We start from the raw sequence: 22,938 nt of genomic DNA, 5'->3' as shown, positions 1-22,938 counted from the left end.
ACAGAGTTAACATTTTCTTTTTTTTCATTTTAAGACAAAATTTGTTTTATGATTTATTACTTCTTTTATATCCATATATTTTGCTTCATACTTTCTGCTTGTAATATTTTTATATGAGTATTTGGGCAATTGAAATTGTTTTGTTAAGTCTTCTTTGTTAGTTTCAGGAGCTCTAAAGTACTGTGTAATTAGTGGAGATGTCATGTTTTTATGGAGCAACAAAATAGGCATGAAGTGACTATTATGATCTTTGAGCAGCAAAGAGGTTCTGTGAATGCTGCAAGTATCCAGGTTTAGCATACCTAGCTGGGCTTTCCTCAGGCTGCTGAGTTTTTAACATTTCAAGGTGGCCCTGTCCAGTTGGCAGTGAGTCACCTTCTCCCATGGTTGTCACCATGTTTGCTAGTTTGAGCAGCCATTTTGCCTCTCTCTGATTCCCTGGTTCCTGTGTTTTCTTTGGTATCAGCAGCTCTGGCTCTAATTTACCACACTGCAGCTACTCCTGTGGATAGAGTGAGGGTTTGGTGACATTAGGAAATTGATGCAATCTGGGTAGTCTTTGAATTTCCCCCAGTTTACACTTTTCTCAAGGGGGATTAATCAGGAGCTGAAAATGCAGGTTGGAGGGATGTGTCTATGCCAAGGTAACATTGTTTCCCTGTGGAAGAGTGGCAGAGATGCTGCAGATGTTGTCTGATACCTCCAGCCCGACGTGGCTCCTCCTTTATGGGAACTTTTATTGGCTTGTGGTGGCTTAGGCTTCCTTGACTGTGAGGAAGGACAGTAGAAATTATTTGGGTGCTGAACCCATTCTGCTCAGTCTCAACACTCATCCGTGCTGGAAGGGTGCCTGGGTGTGGTTCATAAGCTGTTTGCCAGGTTGGGCCAGACAGCCAATGCTTTGCCCAAATAAAAGTGTTGAAGTTCTTTCATGGTATCTTTTTTTCCTACTTTCCAGAAATTGTTGATGCTGAGAGAATATTGAATTTTCAAAAGCCTGGTTTTGAAACCTGAACCACAAAATTGCTCTGAATGTGAAAAATGTTGTGAAATTTTAGAAAACTTTTCAGGACTCTGAAACTCACATAATTGTACCATGAATTCAGATTAGAAATTCACAGTTATCTAGAGTTCAGAGGCAAGTTCCTTTGTATAACTGTAATCCATAAACCCCTTTGATACACTGTTTTATCAAATGCATGTGTATAATTACAGCTAATCAATCTTCTTACAGATTATCTTATTTTATTCTTGATTGTAGCATCTTACCAAGACAAGAGTAAATTTTGAAAGTAGTAATATGTGGCTTTTGGATTATAGGATGCCAAGCTATTGATTAAATTGGTTGGTTAAATCTGGTTATTACCTTTCATAATCATAAATTCAGTTTTTGGAAGAGCAAGGACTTTCAGTGTTTTGATTTGATGGTACTATTAGGGTATTTATAATTGTTTTTTCCAAAGTGTAGACTGGCTTTGCAAGAGTGGATCATGTACAATGACTTTGAGTAAGTTAAGTTACTGTGAACTACAGAAATTTAATGTGTCTTGGGTTATGTGAATGCTGAATATGTGCACAAATGCTTAGAATATCCTCCTTCTCCTTGTCTGCAGTGTAGGTAAGAAAGCATCAGGTGTTACCAGCAGTCACTCTATTTGGCTTGATGACATCCAGGCCCCCAGAGCAGACACCTTCCGGATAGACAAGAAACCAGACCCTGCAAACTGGGCCTACAAATCCTTGTATCGTGGGGACATAGCAAGGTATGGAACATTGTCCTCCATTGGTATCCACACTATCACAGAGTCACTTGAATCTGTCTACATCTTTTTAGAAGATGAGAAAAGATAACTGAGTAGCTTATTTCAAAATTTGACTTGATGTTGAGCCAGTGTCAGTGGCAAGTGATATCCCTAGGGGGTCTCTACTGCTATCTAATGTGTTTTTCATCAATGACTGCCGCGCTGCTGCGTCGAGTGCACTTTACTGCCCTGAGAGCAGGGGGGGGAGGCGGCCGCGGCTAGCTCGGAGCACAGCAGCAGCTAGCAGCTAGGGGCACTACCCGGATGCGTCAGGGACGTCTGGGCAGCGCCTTCGGCAGGGCAGCAATATCGAGAGGAGCGGCAAAAGCGGAGAAGCCAGAGAGAAAAGAGGGTCTTAACTCGCCTGGTGCAGTCCAGAGCTTTAATCTCTCATTGCCTCCAGGGGATCCAGGCAGGAAAAGGCAAGGAACAAAGAGCAACAGCAGTATATGAAGGGGGTGTAACATAGGTACAAGAACCAATGGGGGAAACTGAGGAGGGGAATTGAATGTAACTGACATGGACAAGAACTAATGATATAAAAGCTAGGGAGGGGCTCGGAGCACCTGCCAAATCACTTTCTGAGGAAGGGAGAAGTTTCTGGAGAAATGGGCAGGGCCCCGGGAGATGGACAGGGCTCTGGAGGAGGGGAAAATGTAACAAGTGGGGTGGTTGCTAAGGGAACGGGGGTGAAGACAAGGGCTTGGCAGCTTTCTCAGAACAGGAGGGAACCAACTCAGGGAGAGGGGGAAACCAGGGCTAAACCATCAACATAGGCTTAGGCATGCAAAATGGGGAGAACATTATAAGATGGGGAGAACAACACCAACGGGGAAAACAATACAAATGGAAACTGAACCCACACTACAACAAATGACATGGACAGCAGGATCAAGTGCACACTCAGTAAGTTTCACAACTCTAAGCTGAGTAGTGCAGTTAATGCTCCTGAAGGATGGGATGACATCCAGAGGGACCTGGGCAAGGACCTCATGAGATTGAACAATGGCAAGGTGCTGCACCTGGGTCAGGGCATCAACACAGGCTGGGGATGAACAGATCAGAGCAGCCCTGCCAAGAAGAACTTGGGGGTGCTGGTAGGTGAGAGCAGTGATGAGAGCAAGTGGATGATGAGCCAGAAGTATGTGCTGGCAGCCTAGAAGGCAAGTTGTGTCCTGGGCTGCACCCAAAGCAGTGTGGCCAGCAGGGCAAGGGAGGGGATTCTGCCCCTCCACTCTGCCCTGGTGACACCCCACCTGAAGTGCTGCATCCAGCTCTGGAGTCCCCAGCACAGGAAGGGCATCAGCCTTTTGGAGGGAGTCTGAAGAATGGCCACCAGATTGATTACAGAGAGATGGAACACCTCTCCTATGAGTAAAGGCTGAGAGAATTAGGGTTGTTCAGCCTGGAAAAGAGAAGAAAGATGGAGAGGCACTTTTTATGCTCTAAAAGAAAGATGGAGAGGCACTTTTTATGCTCTTTCCTGAGAGGGTGGTGAGGCATTGGAATAGGCTGCTCAGAGACTTGGATGCCCCATCCCTGGAAGTGTTTGAGGCCAGGTTGGAAGGAGCTTTGAACAGCCTGATCTAGCGGAAGGTGTCTCTACCCATGGGGTTGGAATGAGATCATCTGTAAGGTCCCTTCCAACCCAAACCATTCTATAATTCTTGGATAAATGTTTTAAAAGGCAAAGATGGCATGAAATAATGAGTATAATGTCCATGATTTTCATTGTTTTTAAAAACATTCTCTGTGTAGCAAACTACAGAGCCATCTGGAGGTGGCAGCATGGGGCAGATTCAAAGGTATGTTTTTGGGGTCAGAAATCCGAGGTTGTGGTATAAGTTGCCTTTGGTCAAGTGCTCTTTTTGGTCTCTATGGTTCTGTTTCTGTGTCTGAAAGGAAAGTGAAGGTATTGATTATTTCATACTAGATTTGTCAAGAGGTTTACTTATTTGAGTAGTTTGATACCATTGTGAAAAAAGGAAAAAACTTACAGGTATTTTCTTAGAAAACAGATTTCACCCAGACATTGCACTAAAATGTGTCTGTCCTATGCAATGCTACATTTCAAGTTAGTATAGATGAAATTGCACATTCAATATCCTTAGTGAGTTTCTGGTGCTGTGATGACCCTTCAGGATGTTTCCTTACATAAATACAGAAGCCCATCCAAAGGAGCCTACAGTTGGCTCGTGCATTATGCATGTACACTTCTTGATTTTCTCAGGAAAATTGTTTATTGTATATACAATAATACTGTATATAATTATTTGTGGAGGAGGGAGATGGGTTATTTTTTTGTAGCTTTTATGCCTTTGCAATAAAATTGCCTGGTTACAATTTGTTTCAACTTTCTATCACCTTTGGATTGTCAGGTATTTTCTGAGATGAAAAGTATTATTTTAGTGTTGCACGTCACTGTATCTGCCACTGAAATTACATTTTTTGTAATATTTGAAGATGGTCTTTCCTGTCTTAATCCATAGGATTATTGTGGCCTTTATGAACATGGCCTTTTTTTCTCTTCACACCCTTCTCCACTTTTTTGGCATATAAAATGGACAGAGGGATGCAGAAGGAAATTACTGGAGTGAACAACTAGTGTCTCATTTTCAGTTTAAAACAATGTAATCTAAGTAACGCTAAATAATGTCTGTTGTTCTTCATCCATGTTTGTCTACATGGCTTAAAATGATGGAAAAGAAAAAGGGTTTCTTCTGCTTGAGTATGACATATATTGTTGAATTCAGAGGAGGCTTAGTGTGATAATAAAAACTATCAAGTAAAAAGTATTAAGTTGAAGTCTTAAATAAGCAGAAATTTACCATGTTCCTAAACTTTTGAAGATATATGCATACATTATTTGGGTTAATTTGAGTGAAAGTATTTATTTATTTATTTCAAAAAGGAGGTATGTTTTCTAATGTGTATTTTAGAAGATGTTTAATTGTTTTTTCCCTTTCAAGGTATAAAAGGAAAGGAGAGTCCTGTCTTGGCATAGATGCAAAGAAACAGTGCATAAGTTGGGACAGTTCTGCATCAAAAAGGAAGCAAGCACAGAGTCGACCTGAGCGCTACTTTACAAAGAACAATGTGAAGATGCTGAACACAGATGGGATTCTTGTATGTAATAAAAATTCTCCATCTGATCCACCTGCTTTTATACCAGTTTCCCAAGTGGAAACTGATGATTCTTCTGACACAATAGAAGTAAATCCTCTTGGGATTTATGATCCATCAACCACAGTGTGGCTGCAAGGAAAAGGGTGCAAGAGTGCAGATAGTGAGTCTGTAAATACACAGCAAACAGTTCAAGAGCCTGGGATAAACATGAACTCCATTCTAATGACAAAAGTGGAAGAATATAACAAGAGAGTTAGAGAAAACCCAAGAGATATTAATGCTTGGATGGAATTTATTTCCTTTCAGGTATGTATTATACCTCGTTGCTTATAATAAGTAATAAATACATGAACATTATATTGTAATTTCATTTGTTTAGAGCTGTATATCTTTTCTTGGTAAAGAGTGAACTGTTAAGTAATTCACAAATGTCAGCATTCTTGTGATTCTAGTGGTCATTCTTCCTAAGGTTGTAATGAAATTTCTTTTTGTTTTAGGATGAATTAATGAGAGGACCTAGCCCTTATGCCAGCAAGGGAGAGCAAGAATTAAGGAGAAAATCACTCAAGTTAATCTTGGAAAAGAAACTGGCCATTTTGGAGAGGGCAATTGAAAGCAATCCAAGTAATGTTGATCTGAAACTTGCCAGGCTGAAGCTTTGCACAGAATTCTGGGAACCACCAGCTGTGATCAAAGAATGGCAGAAGCTAATTTTTTTGCATCCCAATAATCCAGAGATGTGGAAGAAATACCTTCTGTTCTGTCAAAGTCAGTTCACTACCTTTTCTGTTTCAAAGATCAACAGTCTCTATGGAAAATGTTTGACAACACTGGCAGCTGTACAGGATGGCAGCATGGTGTCCCATCCTCTGCTGCCTGGCACTGAGGAAGCTATGCTGGGTAAGGTTCTTTCTACATATTGTGGTCACATTGGTCTTCATAGGAGCTAACTGCATTAAGAACAGATTTTCCTATGTATTACATGAAGCTTTTCTTCTCTTCAAAATGCCTGGCATCCTGGTTTCTTAGCTGAGAATTAAAGCAGATATTCCAACCAAATATGGATATAGCAGATCCTTCCCTTCCCCAGGACAGTTTATGGTACAACATCCATTAAAGTCTAATGTGCTGAGTGGTTTATAGTACAATGTCAAGACTGGAAAATCACAGCCAACAGCCAGGAGATGTTCTTTTATTAAAGGGAGACTTGTAAAAAATTATCTCTGGTTTGGAAGTTTTACAATTGATTACTTTAATCCAGAAAAGAGAAGCAACATTACAAGTCTGATGTGAAATTTTGTTGAGAAACCCAGTCTGTAGATGGAGAATTCTAAGCTGTAATACCATGTGATCATGCCTTTTGTATTTCTTCTATGCATACATCTACCACTTTATAATTTATTAAATAATTATCCCTGGAAGGAAAATAAGTCAGCTAGTTAGGATGCTGGAGTGGATTCAGGGAAGAAATGAGTTCATGCTCAGTTCTGGCATGGTCTTTAAATGTATTTGGAGCTAAATGACTTAACCTATCCAATTTTAATTCTCTACCTTGGCATGTCATTGTGATTATTGATCTGTGAATACTTTGAGGAGGGGAAAAGATTTCTGTCACCATGAGTATTTTTGACTTGTTATTTTTTCATTTTAAAATTCAATTTTAATCTAAGAGAGTATTATGGAGGAGTCCTTTTTTTTCCTCATGTGCCTCAAAGTTAAAGAAACCTCTTGTTTTTATCCAGTCCTGTAATTCCTGTTGGAGCATTGATGTTATGCAATATCCAGTCTGGACTTATAGATAGAGATGCTGGGTTACCAAATTGGTTTCAGGTGTTCAGATCTCATATGGTCTTTGGCTGATTCATCTTGGATCAAGCACTGCAAAAAGTGCTGCAAAGGAAAAATGCTCTACTGACCAGTGCATATTGTACAGCCTGATAGCTTCTGATTGCTTCTACTGTCTCTGATTTCCAATAGTTAGTCACTTTGTACACTAACCAAAATGAATGATTCTCAGGCCAAAGGTTTTATTCAGAATCTGGTTTTGGAAACAAGAAGGTGTTTCTTTCATTTTGTTTTTCCTGCACATATTTGAATGTATGTGACTCGTGAAATACAAACTCATGAAGCAGTTTGTCAGCTGCTATGAGAATTTTTTTTTAATAGAGTTCCTTTAGCAAGTTAACAAATTTTAGATTGATGTTTTTCTAAATACTTTTTTGCTGGCAATATCCATAGATAGCTAAAAATGAAAATGAACTCAAATTCATGAATGGAACAGAACCACAAGTAACTTCTTGTTGTTCTGTCTTAAGCCTACAGTGGTTTGTTTATGAACACTCTCAAGTATTTTATTTTTCCTCTTCAGAATTCAAATTATAGAATTAGAGAAATTTCACTGGGAGACTTCTTGATTTGAGATTTCTTTATTAGACTCAACTATGTAATTCTTGGGCTGAGTTTTAATTGACCGTGTACTTACTAGGGAGGTAATCAAATTGTTCATTAAGATAAATATACAGAATCTTTCACAAACTTATTATGAGGTGAGTAGCACTGTAGATGTACATTAGGCTTATATCTTCAACCTTTGACCTTTTCTAAGGACAAAGTGTAAGAGCTCTAATTTTAAATAGTAGGGGACTGTGCCATCTAGTGTTCAGTTCAATATAAAGTACTGTCTGCTTGCAAATAGGTGGGTGTTTGTTTAAAGTATTGAAAAATTTTGAAAAGGTAAAGCTGAATTTAAAATGGTAGATCAGCCTTTACATAAATGTTGAGATAACAATTTATAATACTTTAAATTTACTAGGAAGCGTTAATATAAAGCAGATTAATATAAAGTATTCTTAATTTTTGCGATGTAAACAGAATTCTGTTTTTCAAATTGTACCTCCTGGTTGGGGAGAAACATCCTTATCTTCTAGGTCAGTTCAGCTGCAGAGCTGTCTTATCATCATTGACTGAATTAAGTATGTATTCATGCTGTTTTCAGTTTTTGCCACAAAGAAAATGCTGATCTTTGTATTTCATCAAATACCTTTTTTTTTCTAGTGCAGAAAAATTTACACTATAATTTATTTTTGGCACCAGTTTGGCAGGAAATCCTGATGAGGCATTTTCTACATTCAGAGTATTTCAATCAGAGTTCATTTCTGAAGCTGAGAGACTAGGAAAGGACAATTTTTTCAGTATCAGTTTGACACAGTGCCTAAATTAGTTAAAATACTTGGGAAGACTGTATTATAAACTTAATAATTGTTTTTGTTGTTTAAATGCCTTCAGAAATCTCAGAGTCTTTATTAGCAGAAATAATCATTGACTTTACAGAAGAAAATTGATTAAATGCCCAGTGTGTATATTCTAGCTGAATTCAGGTTTTTATGTGTCTGATACATATCTAAATTCAGATAAAAGGAGTAAATAATTTCCCATGTGTTAAATATAAGATGATGATGATTAAGAGCAGTTGCTGCTAACCTGTGTTTTTACATGTGTGTATCTAGGCACCTAATATTTGGATTGTTTAAAACCCTCCAAAGAGAGTGTGTTTAGTGAAGGAACAGTAGTATTTAAAGAACTGTTTTACTGTTTCCCAAGCTGTCAGTGATTTGTTTTAAGTCTTTATGGGCTTGGGGTTTTTTGCAAGTCTGTTGTGATTTAAAGTGATTTAAACGGCTTCTGTTGTGTTAAGACTGGAGTGTCATTTGGAGTGATTGAGTATTACTGAAATGTCCTTGAGCTGCCATAATGGAGGTGTTTATAATACCTGTTACTTCTCCAACTCTTGTTGCAAAATATGGAGAGGAACTCTGGGACTTTGCTTCTGTTTTTAAGCTGAGACTGAAGTTCAGGGTGCAGTAGGGATATGGCAGTGGTTAGAGAAATGATTTGTTGAAGAGTGAGGGACAGGGCTTTTCCCTACTTTTAAGCAGTAATATATTGACCAGAAGACTGGACTTCTCTTAACTCAGGTCTTACATACAGAAAAAGGAAATGACAATTGGAATGAAAATGATGTATTGGTAACATATTATCAATGTAAATATCTCATGCAAAACTGAGGCAAAAAGGATTTTTCTTGTTATCACCTTCTGTGTGCACTGTGATAACCCCCAGCATCTTCAAAGAGGGCTATGACACACTGACAGATGTTGGATACAGTGAAGTGCAGAGCATTGTGTCTAACTTTCCACCAGTAAGGACAGTGCATGTATGGCATGAATAAAAAGCCATCTCTTCAGCATATTTAAAGTGAGCAGTCCTAAAGTTCATTAAAGTGTGACCATTTTGACGTGCATTTATGCTGGTTGCCCTTCATCGTTTGGATTTTCATACTGTTCCAAAACAATTGTTCTACAGCATGTCGTGTATGTATTTTTATATTTGTGGGTTGTAATAAAACAATTTGCAACAAAATTGGAAATACTAAAATTTTATCTTCTTTTCTTTACAGCTATATTTATTCAGCAGTGCCACTTTCTGAGACAGGCTGGCCATTCTGAGAAAGCAGTGTCTTTGTTTCAGGCTCTGATTGACTTCACCTTCTTTAAACCTGACAGTGTAAAAGATCTGCCAACAAGGGGACAGGTAGCAATTTCCATTTAAATGGGTGTGTGTCTTTATGTATTACAGAAAATGCTGTACCAGAAAAACGTTGATGAATTTTTAAGGCCATAGGGAAATATTTTGGATAACAGCTTACTTAGAGGTTCTTCAAGGTGACGCTTGCATTGAAAAAAATGCTTGTGTGTCCTCCAGAACTATAGGCCAAATGGCTGCTTTTACTGTATATTATAGAAGTGTGATAACCAGTCATTTCATATCTTTTTTTAATAATTAAAAATGGAAAAAATTGAGCTAGCTGACCAATGTCTGTGTCTAGCTAGCACTTGCCCTGCTTCTTTTCCCCAGAATGCTGTTTTTTTTTTACTGGTGATGGAGAGAGCTGATTGGTCATAAAATCTTTCAATTAAGACAGTTTTTGCCGAAGTTTCTTAGGTTCTCTGTTACCTGTTTCCATTATTTGATGGCTACATTAGGAAACACTTTTGTGCTTTCACATGCCTTTTATTTGACCCATGAGATTCTGTTCAGCTTATTATGGTAAATGTTAAAGTACTAAATCACTTTTTCTCTTAATTTGTTCAGGAGGATGCTGCACATTCACCCCACTAATAATAAGGAAGTTGATATTTAGATGCCAGTAGCATCATCCCACTGAACTGTTAGGAACTGTTTCCTTTTTAATGAGTGTTAGAGAGGCCACCATTTAGGCAGCTGGGCTACTGTAGAGGATGAAAATGAAATTTTGTGCACTACCTTACAGTCTTCCCAGAAACTCAGACTCCAGTTCTTGCTCTCTTGATTAATACTGTTACCTACAAATGGAGCAATCTTACAGGTTAAAAAATAGTTGTGTCTTCTTAAAGGGATAAAATTTAGAGTTTAGTCATAGCTGTCATGGAGTAGTTGCACAGATACATGTAGTTACAGTTCCAATCGTTTGAAAAACTGCATTTGTAGTATTTAAAAAAATCTTAGAGCAGGATGAAAAGGAACCTTGATTCAAAAGGATTGTGTTTAGGTTGGAAAATGAAGTTCTTGAAAATAGGAAAATGCCAGATTTATAGCTGATCACACATTCTGCTGTCTTACAGAAGTGTTATGACTCAGTCTGGAATTACTTGTTTCCGTACTGTTTTCACAGTTCACTTTCTCACTTGCAGCAAAGAATAAATCCACGAGGAGCAGAATTATATTTTGCAGTTTACTGTAAGCCTGGCATTTTCTCATATTTTGATGCTTGGTTTTTCTTGGAATAATTTTTATTGTTAATATTTGTATTAACAGTCGCATCTCAATGTCCAAGCCGAGGGTTGGTAAACAGCAGAAGCATTTAATAGGTGAGAGATTGTCATTAGAGCTTAAGATACACAAAGCAGAGGAGGAATTGATGAATCTAGAGATGACTGATTGCATGCTGGCAGTGACAAAGTCACTAGGAACTTCTGATTCACTGACAAGTGCCCTGATCTTTTTAGCCATCCTTAAACTTGAAAGATTAAAGTCTTATGGATCTTTTTCCTCTTGTCTTTAGTCTAGTCATAGTTATGTGCAACTGTAACATTTTTATTTGACCACAGGTGTGTAATTGACTTATCATTCCATTAGCCAAATTCCTCATGGTCCCATAGAACTTAGGGAGGAGGGGAGTTTTGGATTCTGAAAGCCACACCTTAGGGACTTTGGATCTTTATCCTCGAAAGATCTATAAAGGACTGTAGGCACAAAACTATTCTGCTTTCTTTAAAGCCTGTTAACTTTTAAAACAATCTTTATTTTCATGAGAAGTGCTGATGACAGTCCTTATGTGCCACAGCTGTAACTGAAGTACTCAATTGTGCCTGCTGAGTGTTAAGCAGTATCTAACAAAGTCTTCAGAGACTAAGAAATTATATCCAGTACATGCTTGTAGGGTCTGAGAAACCTAAGTTGACAGAAATAATGTCTGCACAACAACAAAAATTATTTTTCTGTATGTTTTGTTTTGGTTGGTCCTGTCAAAAATAATAGGTGGAATTCTTTGAACCCTTTTGGGATAGTGGAGAACCACGAATTGGAGAAAAAGGAGCAAGAGGCTGGAAAGCATGGATGCACCAACAAGAAAAGGGTGGCTGGGTTGTTCTCAAGCCTGGTATGTGTGTCTCAATATGTGTAGTTGTATGTCTACGTGTTCTTCTAAACATTTTGATTAGAATGAAATAATCTGATTCTTGTCATGGTTTTGTGTACAAGTTTTAAAAAATATTTACTGATATCAAGATAATGTATCTCATACTTCACAGGGAATAGCAGGTGTTGAATGTTCTGTGTATGATACTGTTTATGGAACATTGTTGCCCTTCCTACAGTGAGAATTAGAGGAGAGGAAGGCATATTCTACATTTCATGTTGAAAAAGCCAGAGGTGTGAGTACTTGGCAGAGAGTCATGCTCATCAAAAGTGAGGGGAAGCTACTTTCCTTAAGACCCTTTTACCATATTATTAAGGTGGAGTGGGATTATATTGTTAGATGACAGTTGCTTCAAGGATACCTAGATTTGTGATTCTATTTCTAGAATCAGACTTTAGTTTCTCAAGAAAAGGTATAGCTAAAATAGGAGGAAAACATTTTCTTTCTCTTCGTGATGCAAAAACTGAAGGAATTGTGTTTTCACTTGGCTGGAGTGCTTCTGGATGAGCAGAGATGCAGAAAACACTCCCTGCTGCATAGCCTCACTTTGTCTTGTGGTCTACAGTACTTTTCATGTCCAGGACTATTTCTCATGCAGATACAGCTTGCAGGGAAGCAGGAGGCTGGAATGTGTCTGACCGAAGATGAGTGGTCTTTGCTTTTGCTACTCCTGCTCTAGCAACTCTGGTGAAGCAAGTTTGGGTCTGCTTTTAGTAAACAAAGGAACTGAAAGATAATTATGTGCCTCCCTTGTCCCTGGATTAAGATGGAATTTCCTTGGCCCCTGAGTTCAGCAGTTTTATTTTTGATGGCTCTAGGCATTTTGTTCACAAATTGAGAAGACACAGTATTAGAGAAGAGGACCACTGCCAGTCTTGGGCAGCTCCAGTATATACCAGTGGTTTCCCCACACGAACAACCCCTAAAGTCCAGGTGCAATTTTCAATTGAGTGTGTTCATTAAAAACTGTCAGTTTTCTTCAAACTTTGATTAGATTGTAGAAATGCTGTCTTTTTTTATAGAGTTGCTGACTAAAGGAGATACTATTGGTCACAAAAATAGAGAGAGAGTAAAAATCTTGCAACCATCTGTTTGTTTTACTGGAAATTTAAGAAGAACTGGGATTGGGAGTGTTTCACCTGTGGCAGGTGAATGGATCTAGAATTTGGAGGTGATGTAGAAGTAGCTTGACTTTTATAATGCAGGGAACCATCAAATTTTGAGGGCAATTTTTTTCCTCAGCAATAAAAAAGAAACATCTCTACAAGCTTTCCCTTTGCCTATAGGTGCTCATCAGTTTCTGCACAGAATTAATATATAGCTGTCAGAAGAAAAATATGGTAATTGTATCCAGTAGTCCAGAAAGATTGTCATAAAAGTGGGATGTGGTTAAGTACATTCTTTAGTGTGTGTGTGTGTAACTATGTGGGTTGTTTCAACTGCACATTAATTATAATATTGAAAATACCACTTAAAAGCAATGTTAAAAGCAACATGGCTAAACTTGTTTTGCAGTGTTTAACATTAAAGTACCATTTTTTTATGTTCAGTGGTTTTCTCAAAATGTTTTATGCAAACTAGTATTGACAGAGCATACTTGAAATTTTATGCTCAGGTATGAAGTGAAGAATCTAAATTGCACAAAAGGATGACTGACTCTTGGCTGTTGCTTGCAAGTTGCTGTTGATAAAAGTGCTCCACAGCCTGTCAGTGTTTTCTCTTCTCCTCTGTGAAAAAGTTTGAGTGCTGACACTGATTCACAACTTCTAAAAGTTTGGAAGCTTCCTACTTTCCTATTACAGAGTTGGTGTCAAAACCCAGAATTGTGATGTGGAAAATCTCAGCTATGTCTTGTATGTTTTTTTTATTAGCTACATTTATTTCCATTGTTAAAGTAGTTAAAGTGTATGTCATGCCTGGCCTTTGGATTTGGTGGGATAATTTTTCTTTAGTAATCTTGTGTGTGTGTATATTGATTTGATTTTAGATGATGAGGATGAGGAAGACTTAGATGAAGATCAAGAAATAAAAGATAAAACTCTTCCCAAGTGGCATATTTGGTTGGATATTGAATATTCCCGGGAGGCAAGGCACTGGTTACCTTGGAGGCCAGACAAAACCAAAAAGGAAACTGAAGAAGATTGTGAAGATCCAGAAAGACAGGTCACTGTGAAGTAATAGAACAAGGGGAGATGATAAGACTAGTTATACTTTAATTTGAATTCATTGCCATGTTTGTGGATATTTTAGAAGAATAATACTTTTCTTTGTTTGGAAAAAAGATATTTTTCTTTGAAATTCAAAATTTGCCTGAGGTTTTGTGCTCAGGCTTCTGAAAACCATGGGAAGCTCATGGTAAACTTTAGAAAGTCTGACGGCAAATAGTCTGTCTTTGCTGTTCAGTGATTCCTGTCATCTGTGTGAAGAAATCTCACAAAAATATGTGTTTAAGAAGAGATGTGCATTAAATAAACAAAGGTTTCATTGCCTTCAAGTCAGATAGTTGGATATTTTTTATTCCTTGGGAAATAGGTCAAGTCAGACATTGGTCTTCAAATTTGAATGTGTTAAAAGGCCTACAAATAAAGTCTTCCAGACCTTCATTTTGTAAGCTTTCCGTGGAGGTCTTTGTTGTTCACAGGCAAAGAAATCTCTTGATAGCAAATTTACAGTCTGGCTGGAAAAACAGACGCTTGTTTAACTTGTCCATTTTTAATTTGAATGACATTTTGATACTATTTAATGGTAATTCTAAATACTATTGATTTGAAAAGACTCTTTAATTACATAAATTACAGTTTCGCTGCTTTTGATTGCATAAATTAATGGAATTTGTTTTCATTTGGATTTTTTTAGGTGTTATTTGATGATCTTGGACCGTCTTTAATCCGTCTTTCGAATCCAAAGCTTCAACATCAACTCTTGTACTCTTTTTTGCAATTCCTGGGAGTTCCATGTGCAAGTAAACTCTTTCCTTCCAGTCTCTATATTGCCATGGATGAAAATAACATCTTTGACAGTGTGCTCTATGATGATAAACCACTGACTTCTGTTGATTTTCCACTCTCTGGATTCAACAGTATTGGTCATATGGATACAATGTCACGAGGCAGACATCAGATAGGCCACTATAAAGAAGGAGAGGAGTTCATACAGAATGTCTTCCATGTTCTGTCCCAGATATTTACAGGAAAGGAAAAATCTAACCTGGCCATTTGTTGGCTACAGTATGAAATATCTAAGGTAAGGAGGAGTCTGTCTATAATCAATGTTGTGATGTGTGGCTTTCTTCTGTAATAATGTATATTATTATACATAAATACTTTAAATTGAATTTAAAAAAGTCTTGACGGAAGTTGTCTTGCAGGACTAAGTACTCAAATCAGGAAATGTCAGTTAAGATTGCACAAGGGGAAAAAAAAGAAAAACAAAACCCCCTTTTCTTCAGTACGTATTAAAGAGTGGCATACCTGTAGCAAACTGTTTTTTGAAGTTTTGCGTAAATGTTATTATATGATAATCTATAATTTTGTAATTATATTATTAAAAATTGCTGTGAGGGGCTTTTTTCTCCTTTCTGCTTCCATCTCTCTCAAAATATATTCTGTTTATTTTTCCCTGCAGGTAATTCAGTGTCTCCAAGCAAAAAAGAAAAAGAAGCTAAAAGCACAAGGGAGGAAGAGTAAAAAGTTGGCCAAGAATTTTCTTAAAGCACCTGACAATCGAAACAACCTTTCTCTCTGGAAACTCTATGCCTACCTAGAGTGGCTGCTTGGTAACACAGATGATTCCAGGAAGGTGTTTGACACAGCTCTTTGCACAGCAGGGACAGGAGGATTGAAGAGTGTTCAGCTCTGCAGCCTCAGCCTGCTGTACGCTCAGCTGGAAGTGGAACTGCTGGAAAGTATGGAAGGAGCTGTCACGTCTCCTGCTGTTCATATATTGACCAAATTGACTGAAAGTGGACCATATGTGCCCTATAGTGGACAAGTGTCACCTGTGAATGTCTTGAAAGCTCGTAAAACATATGAGCATGCACTGCAAGATTATTTAAGTAAAACAGCAGTTTCTGATCAGGATCAGGTCTGTGGTACTGATCAGCTGGTTAACCTGGTTGGTTGTTATGCACTGTTTCAGTATTTGACTGTTGGGATCGATGCTGCAGTATTAATATATACGCAGGCTTCAGAAAAACTTGAAGTTTCTAGTTCACAGAAATGTGAAAATACTGGAGAGAATTTTGGCATTCTAAATTTTCCCACTGCTCTTGAAGCTGTCACACTGCTGCATACAAATTTACTGAGATTCCACATGAAAATCAGTGTTTATCCTTTGAATCCCCTGCGAGAGGCACTAACAGAGGCTCTGAAACGGTATCCTAGCAACCAGTCTCTTTGGAGGTCATACATCCACATCCAAAGGAAGTCTCACAGTGCAAGCAAAGCACGAAGATTTTTTGATAGTGTCACAAGGTCTACTAACTCTTTAGAGCCATGGCTGTTTGCAATCCAAGCAGAGCAGATGAGAAAAAAGCTCACAGAGAAAGTCCAGAGGTAACACCTTGCAGCTCCTTGCAATTATTCTATTTTGAATCTGTCTAATCACTCAACAGAGGAGAGAAAATGCTATCACAGTTCTCATTTTGCAGGTGAAGAAGCTGTAGCTGCAAAAGCTGTAGCTCCAGCTGTAGCTGGAGGTTTTTTGTTCAAGGCTGAACAGGGAGTCAGTGGCAGAATCTTGAACAGAATAAAAGCCCTGGGTGATAGCCTTATGTTCTTTCTCCTGAGCCAGATTGTGTTTGTTTGATTACTTGCTACTAGCATCAGGATGATACACATTTCTTTAAGGAATTTTTAAATAACTAAGGCTGCTTAGATGGGCAAGATAGAGAGTGTGAGCTTAGAAACTGCTGCATTTTAGTACTACAGCAATAAAGAGCATAATAAAGAGCTATGCTGCAGTTTCTGCCTGAGCTGGCTGCCCTACTTTACTCCTGAATCACAAATACAGTTGTGGCAGATCTGTTTCCATAGTGAGTCCTTGAGAGTTTAGTTTTCATATGGGGCTGTTACTAGGTAGAAGAGGCTGGAAATTCCATGAATTCACAGTTATCTGGGCTCTGATATTTTGCTCCTGAGAAAGTAGAAAAGTGTAGGAGATTAGGAGGAAAGTGTAGGAGATATGGGGAGCAAGGTACATGTTCATTCTTAGAGCTTATTCTCTTAACAATTGTCTTCTCAATGTTTGAAGCTGCCTACATATCTGCAGTGGCATCAGCTTGGTTGTTTGTATCTGCACATGACAACAGATGTCTAGGAAGCAGTTACCTGGAAGTTTTACAGGGCTGTAAGCTCACAATACTCACACTTGGTGAAATTACACAATTACCAGTATACTTTGAAATGATGGTGCATCCACTTCTTTGATTGCTGCAGGCTGGCAACAGGCATTCAGACATGATAGTGACATTCCTGAACTGTTAGTCTGTGTCATCCTGAATTGTTATTAGAATTCTACAGCCTCCAAATGTAAAGGAGGATTGTGATTTGATTTACTGTTAATTTCAGACTAACGCTATAATAGGTTTTCATTATTGTTACTTGGAACTGAAAATTTCAGAACTATTTTCTCTGTGAGGTTGAGCTCCTTTCCAGATTGTTCACTGCTAGCAAAGCCTTTCCTATAGATTACATTTATAAGGGACAAGTTGGGTGTTGCAAGAGCAGAGCTGAACTACTGCAACAGGGAGATAAGTGGCCTGTCAGTCATGCATAAAACTAATGTTTTGTGATGTTGTGACAAAATAAGAAAATGATTGTGCCATGTCTATTTCATATTCTGGTTTGTATTTCCCCTTAAGAGCATAGAATTCAGATAAAAAAAATGAGCACAAAGGGTAAAGCAGGAATGTTTTTAAGTCACTGTTAAGGACAAGGCTTCAAATGTTTGACTCATGCAGAATAGGTTACATAATTTTCCCTCATGGCAAAGGTTAAGATGAGAGGAAAAATTACTTCAAAGACACATGAAAAAAAAGAGATAGATTAGGAGCCAAGTGTTATTGGGGAGTGGAACAAGCTGGCAGGCTAAGAGAACATGCACAGACAAGTGATGTTGCCATCAGTGCTCCAGTCTGTTTTGTCAAGCTCAAGCATCAAAAGTAAGCCAGTCTGTATCAGCTGTTGAAGGAAATCAGTGCTTTGGTGAAAACTATGTACCTGCTTTTGTGTTCTGCCTGGAACTTAGGAAATTTGAATCTCTGGGTGAAAATTACTGTTATAATTGTGGTTGAAATCCAGAGTTGTAATTTTGACCTTGATCGAAGACCAATGTATGACCTTACAAAAGTGATGGGTAAATTTAAACAAACTTGCCTGGGCACCAGAAGAAGATGTGCTGATCCAGACTTGAATTTTTTTTGAGCTGCTCTTCCAAGCTTAGAATGATAAATTATCTTGGAGGTAAGCTAAGATGTTTTAAGATCATGTGATAGTGGACTTTCATGTTCAAAGAGAAATTTTTGAACATATTACATGAATTTTCACAAAAATACTTAATTTATATTTTTTCCCAATTAGAAATGCGTTGATTGTGTTAGCAAGTGCTAAAAATCTGGTTTATAGCATTGAGTTTATAGCACACTTTACAAAAAACCTGGCTATATATGGTGCTGTGAACAGAGACAGTGCATTGTTCTTTATCCCTTCTTACCCAGATGTGGTCCCTTGGCTTGAGTTTAAAGGACTGTTGTTTCTTCTCTGTGTTTCAGGGCAGATGTTGGTGAAATACATTGTACTATTCCTGAAACTGGATTAACAAATCGGATTGTAGCTCTGTTTGAACATGCAGTTCAGAGTGAAAATGGTACCCATTGTCCACTGCTATGGAGAATGTATTTGAACTTTATGGTAAGAAGAGAAATATCTAGGTTTTTTTCTTTTGCCATATTTGGAATTCTCATAAACACAGCTGGACAGCTGGAATACTGCTTAGAAAAAGGAATACTAAATGCTACCATGCCTCTGTGATTTGCAAGGTGATATATTTGACTTGTACTGCTCCTTATTGTTGGGAACATTAAGGAAAAGGTAATTTATGTGGATTAGGAGTAATAGCTTCTGATGTTGTAGTCTTAATACAGATGCAGACATTCTGTCTGTCATCCTACACAGAAAAAAAGTGTGTCCTAAGATACCTATAGATGTCAAGCTGCTTTCCAGTGGAGTAGACCCCAGCATAAATTTGGTGCAGGAATTTGCACCTCCTGTTGAACTTTGAGGTTTCTGTCATCCCTCTGGGATGGCAATATGACACTCTGGTGGATGGATCAGCCACTCCTCTCGGTTTTGTGTGGTCTGAAGGCTTGCTGAGGGTGTACTCTGCACCATTAGCCAGATCATTAACAAAGGTGTTAAATGAGATTGGTCCCAGCAGTACCCAGGGGCACTGCTAGTCACTGACCTGTAACTGGACTTCTTCCACAGATCACCACCCTCTGGGCCCACTTTGAGACAGTTTTCTCACTGTCTGTGCATCCAGTTCTTTTGTCCACTGCTTATTTAGGAGGCTCTTACAGGAGACAGTATCAAAGGCCTTACTGAAGTCCAGACAGACAATGTCCACTGCTCTCCCCTTATCCACCAGGCCAGTCATTTCATCATGGCTGTTTATTGGGTTGGTCAGTCATGACTTTTAGTGAGTTCACACTGTCTGCTGCTGATTTTCTTCTCACTCAGGTGCCTGGAAATGGTTTCCAGGGTTAGCTGTTCTGTCACTTTCCCAAGGTACAAGGTGAGGCTGACCAGCCTGTAGTTCACTGGGTACATCTTCTTCCCCTTCTTGAAAGCAGGAGTGATGTTTTACTTTCTTCAGCCTTTGGATCCTTCTCCCAATTGATGTGATCAAAGATTGCCAATAGTGACCTCTCAGTGACATCTGCCAGCTCCCTCAACACTTGAGGTGCAGTTCATATGCAAAATAAATGCATGGTAGGCAAAACATAGCTATAGCTTCTGTAACTTGCCTTCAATTTTGACAGTCTTTTGATACTTAAAAGCTGCATATAAAAGTTACATAAACTGGTATTGCAGTTTAATGCTGAAAAGCAATAATGTTTGTTTCTTCCATAGTTCCCCATGGAAGTACATAAATAAAATCATACAGTCAGCTTTGCCATCTTGGTTTTCTTGCTTCTCCGAAGTACAGTATGGGAGATGAAAACACTCAAGTAATAACTTTCATTCCCCAGTGTTACTCTTCTGTTCATGTCCCCTGGTGTAGTAAGTTTTCAGAGAGGGATCAGCAGTCAGAAGACTGTGAAATAAAGAGGAGGCAGGAGAAGAAATCTTGTTCTGAGTTTGAGAAAATCTCTTGTGTGGGACTGTTAATTGTGACTATTTCTAAACAAATAAATGCTTTAAATATTTTATACAACTTTGTATGTAGGAATGTACAACTGAATTACTGCTATTCTTTACAAACTAATAATGACACCCCAGTTTGCACCAATGCTAAAGATCAGCCATTATGTATTTTATCACTAGTGCTTCATTCATGGAAGATACCTTTTCCACAAGAACAACAAGGAGTATTTACTAGATGTTAATAAGATGGAGGCAAATACAGCAATATCTTGGAATAACATTATTTAGAGAAGCAAAATCAATCAGAAACATTTACATTTTCAGACAAAGTCATAGAAGAAGTTGTGATTGTTCAGTATTACCCTAAGTTCTATAGATCTGTTTTGTCTTTGCTGATGAAACATGGGTTAGGTAAGTGGACAGGGATGTGGGCTGGAATCTGGCTGAACTGCCAGGCTCAAAGGCTTGTAGTCAGCAGCATGAACTCCTGCTGCAGGCCAGCCACTGGTGCTGCACCCCAGGGATTGATACTGGCACCAGTGCCCTTTACCATCCTCAGTAATGATCCGGGTGATGAGAGTCTGTACCATCAGCAAGTTTGCATCTGATACCAAATCAAGCAGAGTGGCCAAAGCACCATATTCTGCTCTTGGTCTGTCTTTGAATAGCTGAGAGTCCTTTTCTCTTCTTTATCTTACAAGTAAAGACTTGAAACTCCCTATAGGACATCTAAAGAGTGTAACCTGACAAAATACATAGCTACCACAATGTATAACAAAAATGATTTCTTAAGAGAAGAACACTGAGCTTTTCAGCAAGCATTTCTGTGTCTCAGAAGTAATTGTTTCACTATTTCAGTTATAACTGCACTGAAGTATGAATGGTTTTTTATCACACAGGCTTCACTAGGAAAAAAAGAAAAAAGTAAAGGATTGTTTTATAAAGCTCTTCAAAACTGTCCTTGGGCAAAGGTAAGCACAGAAAACAGGTAAACTTGTCATCATACTTTAATCTTTGAAGTTCTGTATTTGAAAAAACGTTTAGCTTTAGTAGTTGTTGTAAGAAGTTATATGCAAATGAAAGGAGAGTATTTTGAGGAAGTAATGTTGGGATTTTTCTGCAAATAAGAGATGTATCTTAAATGGAAACATGATCAATAGTCACTGCAGTTTGTGTTTCAGGACAGAAGGGTGTTGCATTGAGGCACAGCAGTAAGAAATTCTTTGTGATCTAGAAATGACTGAGTCTTTCAGGCTTTTATCATGAGCACGGTAGTATCAGAAATACATAGCTAAAAAAAATTTATTTATGTAATAATACATAAAAATTATTGAGAGAACCTGCAACTCCTTAGGTATGCTGCAAATGCTCCAGTGCCTCTTGACCTCCATTTTATCTCTTTGAATCAAGTTACTCAGTACAAGTTTGAGAAAACTTGATTAAACATCTACTTGGCTGTCACTGAAGGAATACTAATTCTGTTTCTATTACCCTAAAGAATACATGGTATTTCTTATGTTCTTGCTACAGAGTTGTTGCTGTCTACTGACTTTATACTGTGTTTCTTGCTAGAAAGGTGGCACAGAGAATGTTCTTGCTGTCTTTCCAGGTGCTCTATATGGATGCAGTGGAGTATTTCCCTGAGGATCTGCAGGAGACACTCGATCTAATGACTGAAAAAGAGTTGAGAGTGCGGGTGCCTATGGAAGAGCTGGATCTACTACTAGAGATTTAAAAGCTAGTAGAAGTACAGAAGCTGCTTCCAAAGCTAACAATTAGATTCATTTTCATCCAGAAACTCTGTTGGGACTTGGGTACTATGTACTTGGCATTTTTTTGTTAAATATTTTATATAAATTCCTATGAAAATGGAGTTCTACTACCTGCAAGTGTTCTGGAATCAAGGACTGCATTTTGCCCACAATAATGGATCCATTTCTCTGCAGTATTGCTGCTCCCACAGAAGGATAGCCTCCTTAAATAGCCTCCTGTTGGAAATTGCCTGCATTCTTACTCTATTGTTTGAAATTACATTCCCTAGGGTTCAGTAGAGGTTTGGTACATGCTAGCTATGGCTTGATGAGCAGCACAGGAAATAAACATCTGCCAAATGGATGTTCCATTGTCCACCAGTTGGCAGACTTCAGTAATTTCCTTCAGCGTGGTCTGGCTGTGCATATGCAACTGCCAAGTCAAACAGCCATTACGTCTGTACAAATACTGTAAAAGATAAATTTTTGTTTGAGCAGGCACCTATTTTGGTATGTTTTGACAGATGATCATTTAAATGTAAATCTTTCTGAAAAATATTCGTGCATATTTGAAAATTCAAAAGTAACTTGTTTTTTATGTATTAATAGAACTGGGTGTATTAAAAATTAAAATCTGTCCATAATGCATCTCTAAGCAGCTCACTTCTAAACAAATTTTTGTAATTGATTACTGCCTTTGACTCAAATCCAGGCAATTGTTGTAAGAGAAGGGGAGGTTTGATCTGCACTTGATTCTTATCAAGAAGGCATAGTCTTCTATGATTATTTTAAAAGTAGCTTATAGTCCATGAGGTTCTTAGTAAGCTGCTACAGAAGTAATATGAAATATGGTAACAATTTAAAGATACAGTTATGTTATATATTTATTTTGTAAAACAAAACATGCAGAAACGTGGAAAGGATTGTTTAGCATCCCTATCCTTGAGACCCAAGGACTCAGAAACTGGATTTTCATCTGAAACAAGTATAGCTGCAGCCACAGGTATACCCTTAACAAGAATACCCTAAACTGCTTCAGACATTTTTCATGAGAAAACGAATTGTCACTAGCAGCACTAAAGCAATTGGGACCATCCAGCTGGTGAGATCCTATTACACATGAAACTGTGTCTGAACCAAGACATAAAACTTCTAGCTCA

General features: G+C 38.2%; 1 protein-coding gene across 1 annotated transcript in view; it reads left to right on the top strand.

The window, feature by feature from the left end:
* The window catches only part of NRDE2 (NRDE-2, necessary for RNA interference, domain containing), a 29,401-nt gene extending 6,983 nt beyond the window's left edge, over positions 1–22,418 (top strand). The window contains exons 4-14 of the mRNA XM_009101819.4: positions 1,614–1,763; positions 4,772–5,234; positions 5,426–5,828; positions 9,385–9,518; positions 11,505–11,625; positions 13,652–13,827; positions 14,521–14,907; positions 15,289–16,217; positions 18,434–18,572; positions 20,927–20,998; positions 21,637–22,418. Coding sequence (XP_009100067.2) covers positions 1,614–1,763; positions 4,772–5,234; positions 5,426–5,828; positions 9,385–9,518; positions 11,505–11,625; positions 13,652–13,827; positions 14,521–14,907; positions 15,289–16,217; positions 18,434–18,572; positions 20,927–20,998; positions 21,637–21,762 — 3,100 coding nt within the window. The 3' untranslated portion in view covers positions 21,763–22,418. The remainder of the gene's footprint in view (positions 1–1,613; positions 1,764–4,771; positions 5,235–5,425; positions 5,829–9,384; positions 9,519–11,504; positions 11,626–13,651; positions 13,828–14,520; positions 14,908–15,288; positions 16,218–18,433; positions 18,573–20,926; positions 20,999–21,636) is intronic.
* The last annotated feature ends 520 nt before the right edge of the window (positions 22,419–22,938 follow it).

Source organism: Serinus canaria, chromosome 5, assembly GCF_022539315.1.
Source record: "Serinus canaria isolate serCan28SL12 chromosome 5, serCan2020, whole genome shotgun sequence".
Classification (NCBI taxonomy): domain Eukaryota; kingdom Metazoa; phylum Chordata; class Aves; order Passeriformes; family Fringillidae; genus Serinus; species Serinus canaria.
Note: the sequence above shows the minus strand (reverse complement) of the source record. Positions and strands in the feature narration are given on the sequence as shown.